The following is a 9349-nucleotide window of genomic DNA, read 5'->3' as shown; positions in this document are numbered from 1 at the left end:
ACAGAGCAACCTGGCAGAAGAATCATTCTTAAAGAGTAGGGCATAGCAATGCTCGTTTAAAACCAACAAGCTCCCCAGTGTGCCAGAGAAAGAGGTGGTGTGGGAAAGCCAAAGGAATCAACCTTTGATATAATCTCTTCGACCTGCACTGTCACTCGCAAGCCACAACTCACCTTGCTGTTAGACAGAATCACAGAATCACAGTACTTCAGCTCAACTGACACAGAACTTCACAGAAGATGCAGAGCCTGGTGTTGCAGGATACAAGACCACAAACCCAGCTGCTGTCTATAAAGGTTTTAATATCAGTATAAATAGGCCACAGTTACAAAAAAATTGCAAGACTAGAGCAATGGAATTTTGACTTAAAAACTTTGAGTGAGGCCTTGCTCTTCAGAAACACACAACACACAGACTGAAGGGTGAAGGGGAGGCGTGAGCACACATACACCATCTTGCCTTGAACCACTCAGTACAAAAATAGTAGAAAGATGGTCTCTGAATTGCTGGCTGATCCCTAGGTTGTGCCTTAACTGGACTCTGACTGGGAGGGAGGGGCCGACTGCACCTTGTGTTAATAGCAGAGTTAATGCCCAGAGGAGGGTCTGTCCTCTCATTCCATCAGCCAGAGCTTCCCCAGCTGAGGTACAAGCTATAAAAATAAAGGTTTTGACTGTTCAGCACTTGTACCTGGCCAGGATGCTCTTGCAGATGGAGCAGGCAGGCTGTGCACTGGTCAATCTGAGGAGCCCCTCGCAGTTCTCCTTACATTCACTGCTCTGCAGGAGTTCAACAGGATCATGTTGCTGATGTTACAGCTTGGTATCCAACGCTGCCCAGATCAGGCCTCCCTCCCTGCCCCAGTCCTTGTTACAAGCTCTGCCAAGGGTGATGCTTTCTGTGGTGGATATGAATCGTTCTGGTGCAAGTCCTGGAAAGGGAGGCTGTGGCAGAACAGCATCTATCTCTGCACGTGCCGGACAAAGGCCTGCACGAGCTGAAACAAAGGCTCCTGCCCCTCAGGCCCCAGCTTGGAGGCAGACTTCCCCTGGGGAGAGGGAAGAACCCCACTGGCAGGTGAGGAGGGACCACCACGGCGGAAATAACGAGACAAGCTGGAAAGCAGTGTACTCTGAAATTAGAAGATATGATGAGTTAGTTTCTTCCAAGCATATATATTCCTCTCCCTCCCAAAGCGAGGTGCTGGTGGCACAGGAACAGATACCCAGGGCCCCCTCATGCAGGGGAATGAATGGGCTGTACCAGGCAGACGTAGGACTTTTTCCCACAAAACACACTTGGAATGAACAGTGAGAAAGAATGGTACAAGCTGCTTACCAGCTCAGAGCTCAGCTCCTGTTTCATCCGCTGCTTATCGCGGGGATGCACAGCTGGGTCTCTCAAGTACCGAACAGCCTGGGAGATGAGCAGGTAGAAACAGTTCTCCATTGTAAACATGAGCAGAGACCTGTGCAAAGAAATGTAGATCAGCAGGAGACAAATACCCTAGTTTCAGATCACACAGCCTGGGAAAGACTTCACCTAGAGTACATAGGAGGGACCACTGCTGCTGCTCAGACTGGGCTCAGGCAGTGACAACAAAAGCTAAGGTCTACAGAGCAGAAATTCCCACTTGCCCTGCATGCTTCTAACAGGCAGCTGAACTCCTATCATTCAGAGTGAGAAGTTCTGAAGCTACCCTAATGCTATAAATCCCAGTTATGACCCGAGGAGCACTGGGTTCTGCCTCTTGGCCACAACTAAATAAAAGACCTAGAAACTTACTTGAGAGTTTTGGTTCCCTCTTGCATATTCAGCCCTGCAGCCTGAGGAAAAGGTTCCTTCTTCTTATCCAACTGAAAAAAAGACAGCTATTGGACACAGCACATACAGAAGCTACTTTTCAAAATATTATAATTAAGTTGTCTGAGATTACTGCAAGAGCTGTGCTTTCCCAAACACAGATGGCTAGTACCTCTCCTAGCATGTTGAGGGCCACATTGACTGTGGCAAGGAGGGTCCCAAAGGAAGGTGCAACATCCGAATCAAAGGCTGGTGTGGTGAAACTCAAGACAAAGAGCACGTTGTACTCAGCAAGGTCCAGTGACTGTGGAGAAAAGAGGACTGTGTGACCCCTGAGGACATGACTATGCTACTGTCATAGTAACAGGAATATCTAGTCCCTGTATAGAAAACTAGTAAAGAAAACTTTTTGTATAGAAAACCCAAAGCACTGAGGTCACTTCTGCAATCTGTTACGCAGCTGGAACAGCAAAGAGCACTCTGCACAGTTCTGCACACGGAGACTGTAGTCTGTTCACATGAGCAAGCAGAGCCTTACAACTCTCAGGCCGTGAAGCTGAGCGGCAAGCTAAAACAATGACTGCTTCCAGATTGTTTAAAAAAAAAAAAAAAAAAAACAGGTAACCTACGGGCAGTTACAGGAAGTAACTGTCCAAAAGAAAGCAGCAGGACATTACCAGACTCAAGGATTAAACCCTACTTGGCTTAACTTGGAGACCAGGCCACTAGGTCACACCTATGGGAGAACAAGAGAGTATTTCTTCTGAAGACCAACACGCTGAGGACACAAACCTAGCTGGCTCTGCTCCAATAAGGCTGCATGTACAGTGCTGTGCAATCACACCACAGCTCAGCCAAGCTTTCTTCTCAGATCAGTGCCTGAGAACTGAGAGGAATTCCTGCTTTGTGCAGCAGAAGAGCAGACATGTACAGCAGGGTTACTGTCTCAAGCAGGATGGGCTGTGCTTCTCTTCATAGACCCAGAATGTCACTTGTGACGATGGAAACCTCCCTGTTCAGGGAGCAACATCTCTTACCTGATCAAGAAGTATCTGGCAGACATCGGGGGTGAAGTGGCGCAGAGCAGCAAGAGATTTGCTGAGGATTTTCAAGAGGCTGTACTGCACCATAAGCAGTGCCTTCTGCTCTGCTGCCTCTGACTCAGGGCTGGGGTGTTTGGAGGAGGTTTGGGGATTACGCTGCACTCGTGTAGTCACACTTGATGGAAGGGAGTCACCATTTTTTGTCTGTAGAGAAAAGTGTCTTAGATACATTCATGACTGTTTTGCATTAAGAATGATGCTTTTGAGGAAAACTGCTACAAGCAAAAAGGAGGAAATAAGGCACACAAACTCTGTCACCTACTAGAAGCATGAGAACTCACACTTCGTGCACAGCAGGGGAGGCTCTGCATTCTAAGAAAGCAGCTGCAGAGGCTCCTTGGATTTCACATTCCAGAAAATCAACACAGCAAGCCTCAGCCATGCTGAAACAGCACATCAGTAGCAATGCATTATCTCTACCTCACGTTCAACAAAGGATTCTCCAAGAACAAGAGCTGTATCTCTTAAACAAATTAAACCAGATTAAGGACATCAGGTCAGTAGTGTCTTAATGGCCCTAGAGAGCACTACAGCAATGCCGCTTCCTGCTTTGCAGGCAGCTCTAAAATGATAGTGGCACACTGAAGCACAGGCTGCTGTTTCTCAAGGTCTGACCTTTCACAGTCTCAATACTATCTGAAGACGTTTTTGCTGTGGAAAGATGCAAATCCTAGCTATTGATGATTGTTGGTAATCACCACTGGGAACTGGATACTGAATAACATTTGCCTTTCAGCATGGAGCATGAGCACACGATGCTCCCCACTTTCAGCCTTAGGGTCCCCATCCTCACCTGCAGGTAGTGCTGGAGCATTTTGCGGCTGTGCAGGAGGGAGGTACAGGCCTGACACAGGTAACACAGATTCACCTGAAATAAGGAAGGTGAGGGAGAAATCTCTTCAAAGATTAAAGCCCATCCAGGCAGAAAGTGTGACATAAAGGAAAGAGCATAAAGAGCAGTAATAAAAATAAATGTAGTGCCACTTTCTCTTACTACATCCAATTTCCTGCATTCCAACACAAAGTGTTATCTACAACAGTATCCTAACTCCTACCTGCATGTCCCTCATTAGCTGTGGCAGGTGGAAATGCCACTCCTTTGTGAAATTTGAGAGCTGGAGAATGAAGCCAACAGTGTGATCAGCCTCCTCCAGACAAGCCAAGCTCTGTACTGTCCGTACTGCATTCAGGCACTGGAAAGCAGAGAGAAGTAAATCAGGACATTGAGGGCTAAAGCACGAAGTCCACTCTTTTCTTGAAGAAAAAAAGCAGAGATCTGCCCTTATGGGCAAACAATGCACTCACTGAAAGTAGTTGCACAGCACATGGGGCAGAGACTCAGAGCACTTTACATTCTTAGAGGTCAATGCATTTTGACAGCAGGACAAGGGGAAATGGTTTTAAGCTGAGGGAAGGGAGATTTAGGTTGGATGTCAGGGGGAAATTCTTTACGGAGAGAGTGGTGAGGTACTGGAACAGGCTGCCCAGGGAGGTTGTGGATGCCCCATCCCTGGAGGTGTTCAAAGCCAGATTGGATGGGGCCCTGGGCAGTCTGGTCTAGCATTAGGTGGAATGGTTGGTGGCCCTGCACGTGGCAGGGGGGTTGGAGATTCATGATCCTTGAGGTCCCTTCCAACCCTGGCAATTCTGTGATTCTGTGATTCTGTGATAAGCTGTGCTGCTGTATGAGGAGACAGCTACTTGTCTAAGGAGCCTGCTTTTGAACAGCACCTACATACAAACAGCACTCTTCAGCACACTGACACAAACTGCCCAATGCAGCTATTTCAGTATTGTATGACCTGAAAGCTTGCCAGCCTGAATGGTGATTGAACCCTGGCCACAGCATTTTCATTACTAGAGCAAGGCAGAGCTGAAGTCATCTCTAAGAACAGCTCTTAGACTCTTCTTTTCAAAGCAGATAATCACCAAGTAAGATCCCACCAAACCCTTGATTCTCCTCCTGTGTTGAATAAGTGTATTACACACCTGTAGCAATGTTATAACCCCAAGAGTGAGTGGGACAAAAGATGGTGACTGCCCAGCTCTAACAACTATCCTAACAACCATCCCTGCCTGATTTCATGGCCTGCAGACATTCTGCCTTCTCTCAGTTTTGAACTGTTTCTACTATAAACCTTTCTGAGACAGGAGCTGTGTCTTTTCAATGCTTCTACAGTTACTGACACATTTCCACTGCTGCTGCAACACAGAAGCCAAGTAAACCATCGCAGAGGAGGTATGTGACATACCTGAAGAATCCTTTCTTGATGGACACCAACAAAGTCCAATGCTTCTGTCAAAAAGTTGTATCTGAGTGTCTTGAGGAGACGCTCCATCAGTGACATGGAGAGGCGATAGACCCCAGGCCAAGAGGGAGCATCCTGAGACTTCCGAGACGAAGCAGATGTCTGCACAGACAGAAAAACAAACGACTTCTTTACACCACTGCCCAGCATGCCACACACCACAAACCATTCACATCATTTTCAAGTCTCCAGGTCCTACAGGAGATTGCTGACCTCTGAGCCAAAAGGCTCCTCTCCAGCCACGGCCTGCAAGGCAGGGCACAGCAAGCTCTCCTGGCACACTGCCACCAAAAAGAAGCAGCACCCACCTGAATGGCTCCATTACTGCTGAGCTGGTACACACTCAGAAGGGGCAGGCAGACACTCTGTGTGACACCAGCCCCAGCCACTGCTGCTGCTCCCTGCAAGGCACAGAACAAACTACCATTAAAATCTGCAGGGTTCTCCCTGCTCTAAGACTGAAGAGGCTCCTTCTGCATTAACTATTTCTGTCCCTTGTACTGCCACAATCCTTTTAGAGAACCTTTGTCACACATTCTTCTGTACTGCTAAAAAATTAGCAACAAGAAAAGCAACACTGTTCTTGCAATAAAATCTAGCCTGCACAGCTGTACTGTGAATTCCATTTCCATGTCACCTGGTTTGGTAAATACCTAATCTTTGAGAAGAGCTGGCTTTGGAATGGCCTTCATTTCACTTAAAGCCCTACACTAAGTTGAATTTGTAATAGATAAGTAACGCTTTACTGCAAGTAATGGGAAACCAGGTTCCAACACTTAATACTGTTTTAAATAGGCTGGATAATCTGCACTGTAGAAGAATACATTCAGTGAAAATGCCTGTTCTAAATTACAGGTATGGTCTGGCTGCCTCAGATCTTCCATCTGAGACATCCCATTAAAAAGAAGAAGCAGGCAAAACAGGGAGGCGTTAAGACAGGACCTACTGCTTGCCAGCTTCTAACAACCCCTTTATCTACAGATCACTGTGCAGCTGCATCGCAGGCACAATAATGAGATACACAGAGCCTATTAAAAATGTATAGTTATATGCTTTCTTTTCTCTGCATCTCTCACCTGTTGTGTCCTTGCTAAGGTCAGCAGCAGATGTAATGAGGCCTCTGTGAAGTGAAGGTTTTGTTTAACTCTCAGGCTGATCTCCAAAGCAGTAAAGATGGTAGGAAGCACAGGGACTTTCCTAGTAATCTGCAGCCAGTAGTCTCCATCATCATCAACTTCACAGAGCTCTTTTGCAAGATGCAGACCCAAAACACAAACCTGGAAGGGAGAACAGGAGATACGCTTGACACGTACACCGAGAAAGAAAGAAATCTTGCAAGCATTTCATGTGATGGTCTGAAGTTCAGCCATTCTCAGAATCACATATTAAGGTGGCTGGTGTCCCTTACATTATACTCTATGTACTTTCTGACTCTCATATAAATTGTGATAATATTTCTTAGTACAGATCTGAAAGAGAGGCACAACAGCCAACTCCCCAGGCTGACATACGCCAAAATACCATGGAGCAATTCCCATGTAAGACCTGCCAAAGCTTCCTTTGGAGGCAGCAGGCAGCAAGGGGGGTCCCCAACACACACAGATCTTTTTGGTCCTTTACCCCATCTCGCTGGTCCTTATGTTTAACTCGGGAGGCATCATCTGTTTCCATGCTGTCCTTATCATCTGTGGCATCCCCAAAGGTCAGGCTGTGTCGAGTGTGATCAAAGAGTGCAATGACCTCATCCTGGAGTGTTTCACACACACTCAGCACCAGCTGGGAGTACTGAGGGATCTCATTCACTACAACACACATGGAACAGACAACAATTAGCATGCCAACCCTGTAGATTTAACTGGTAATATTACTGGGATACATTCTTTGGAGTTAATATTACTGTTTTTATTGCAGAACCCAAAGATAGAATGTGAGGAATTGTAACAAAGTTAGATGAATAAGGCTAGAAGGATATAATAAGTTATAAGATCACCATCTGAATCATATAAAACATAGTTTTCCCAAGAAGTCATTATCAGCTGATTACATTTCAAAGCAGAAAGCAAGCACTGCTATGGACTGACCATTCTGTAGCTGCTCCCAACAGTACTGCCTACCCATTTCTCCAGATTGCTGGCACCAGTCCATGGATGCAGTCTGCTGTCCATGAGCTGTATAAACACCACAGTCTCATGAAAACCATCACAACAAATTGCACCACCTTTTACTGCCATGACTGCAAATTCAAATTCATCACCAAATGCAAATGTTAAAAAACAGCAATAATTCTCCACTTAGTTTATTTTCTGAATGACACAGGCCTGCAGGGCCAGACAGTGGGACAGGGACTGCACTTCGATCAGGTAAACTGAGACATTCCTCAACACCACAATGCCTTTATATCTTAATTGCACAGCACAGAGAAATACTGCCCAGATTCCATTGTATTCAGTGCTACAACAGCGTAAAGAGTCCTGCAAAGGACTGAAGTAACAAAGTAACAGTGTTGGTTTTTTTGTTTTGTTTAACAAAACACACCATTCTTGGGTTTCTGTCACTTGTTATCTGCAGGAAGTAATGTCACAACTTAAGGTCACTTGGTGACACAGTACTGGGGTGTCCCTCCCACATCCACTGAGCTGTCTTCAAAAACACTCAGAAACTCTATTTTTATTTCCATCAAACTGATCAAACATAGGGGTTCTTGCTGGGAAAAGACAAGAAAGGGAAGATATGCACACTGTGAAATATATATGCCTGAGATGAACAATACACCTCAGCTCTCCTAAAGCTGGTTAAAACAAAGTTTAAAAAGTGGAGATGTAGCAGAAGTAGCAACTATATTCTAGATCTTGCACTACAGCCAACATCACACACATTTTTATGCTGGTAACTCAGTAGCATTAATGGTGTATTCAGCCATGGCAGCATTGCTCTTGATGTTTGTACATACAGAACCTCACCTTTCATCTCCTTCATCTGCAGCACAGTGATAAGAGCTGAGAACACTTTGGCTTTGGTTTTCTCCATCATCTGCTGATCTGCCTGTAGTACTCCCTCCAGAATCTGCGTCAAGGAGTTTATGATTTTATCCACAGAACCCAACTCGCTGACAACAAAAAGGAAGAGCTCTTCAGATTAGACAAGATCCCCCAGTAAATATACTGGCTCGACTGAGCTGCGTGCATCATTGGTTTAGGTTCTTCCAATGAAACCTGGACAAGTCACTACTTCAGCCTCTCTAAAGACGTGCCATAGCACAGTGCAAATGCAGAGCTTGCTAGCTTGCTATCACAAAAGCTTTTTTTCATACACTTTTCACTAGAAAACAGGAAGTCAAACCATGTATGTATTGCTCTAAAGTCTTTCAGCAACAAACTACAGATATTTGCCATCTCAAAAGAAAACTTCATTATAATGCATCAGATTCCTCCCCAGATCATTAAGGGAAAATCACTAGAGCAAAACATTCAAACGTACTCTAAGTTTTTATATTTAGCAGTGATCAGTAAATATCCATTGCAAAAGACCTACCTCTTCCACTGCTTCAGCAGGATGAGAAGAAGAGTACACAGCATAGAGCCCAGCTGCAGACAAGATACCGACGTGGGAACTAGAAGCTAAGAAGAAACGTCACAAGAGTTACAGGTGTAACAGTCAATGCACAGGTGCAATGCAAGAAATGCTCAGCACAAGCACCAATACCAAATGGTTCTTCAGCAGCTGGCAGCAACAGGGGAACCAGGGCCCTCTGCAGGCTCACCCAGTTACATCAAAAATGACACATTACACACAAGTGTATAAGAAGCTCAAGGAAAAACTTTGATTCAGACCAATTTCACAGGATCTAGAAGAAAAAAAAAACCTACGATGGCAAGCAGCTGTAGAAATAGAGCTCCTTACAGTACACATGAGATGAGCAATTGGGAAATTCAAGAACTTAGAAGAACTTGCACCTACCAAAGCCTTGGTCCCATTTAGCACATCCAGAAACAACTGCTGATGAACCGCAGGATCAGTGAGATGCATTATATCCGCCTAAATCCACAAAAGCGAAGCTCAATCAAATGCAACAAAAGATGCAGCATTTTTCCACTCTAACATGGGCCTACTGTTCTGTTACTTGAAGAATTCACC

General features: G+C 45.3%; 1 protein-coding gene across 3 annotated transcripts in view; it reads right to left on the bottom strand.

The window, feature by feature from the left end:
* Positions 1–186: 186 nt before the first annotated feature.
* The window catches only part of NUP188 (nucleoporin 188), a 27126-nt gene continuing 17963 nt past the window's right edge, over positions 187–9349 (bottom strand). Inside the window, exons 31-45 of one of the 3 annotated variants that reach the window (XM_090121389.1) lie at positions 9173–9250; positions 8747–8832; positions 8176–8321; positions 7330–7383; positions 6836–7017; positions 6292–6492; positions 5524–5616; positions 5159–5317; positions 3962–4099; positions 3700–3774; positions 2841–3050; positions 1976–2107; positions 1786–1856; positions 1339–1468; positions 187–1132 (exon numbers count right to left, since the gene is read on the bottom strand). In XM_090121389.1, the coding sequence (XP_089977515.1) occupies positions 962–1132; positions 1339–1468; positions 1786–1856; positions 1976–2107; positions 2841–3050; positions 3700–3774; positions 3962–4099; positions 5159–5317; positions 5524–5616; positions 6292–6492; positions 6836–7017; positions 7330–7383; positions 8176–8321; positions 8747–8832; positions 9173–9250 (1926 nt within the window). In that variant the 3' untranslated portion in view covers positions 187–961. The remainder of the gene's footprint in view (positions 1133–1338; positions 1469–1785; positions 1857–1975; positions 2108–2840; positions 3051–3699; positions 3775–3961; positions 4100–5158; positions 5318–5523; positions 5617–6291; positions 6493–6835; positions 7018–7329; positions 7384–8175; positions 8322–8746; positions 8833–9172; positions 9251–9349) is intronic. The other 2 variants (XM_090121390.1, XM_031601677.2) reach the window with 2 other exon arrangements.

This window comes from Phasianus colchicus, chromosome 19 (assembly GCF_987193195.1).
Source record: "Phasianus colchicus chromosome 19, bPhaCol1.hap1.1, whole genome shotgun sequence".
NCBI lineage: Eukaryota > Metazoa > Chordata > Aves > Galliformes > Phasianidae > Phasianus > Phasianus colchicus.
The sequence above is the reverse complement of the archived record's forward strand: the minus strand, read 5'-3'. Positions and strand labels throughout refer to the sequence as shown.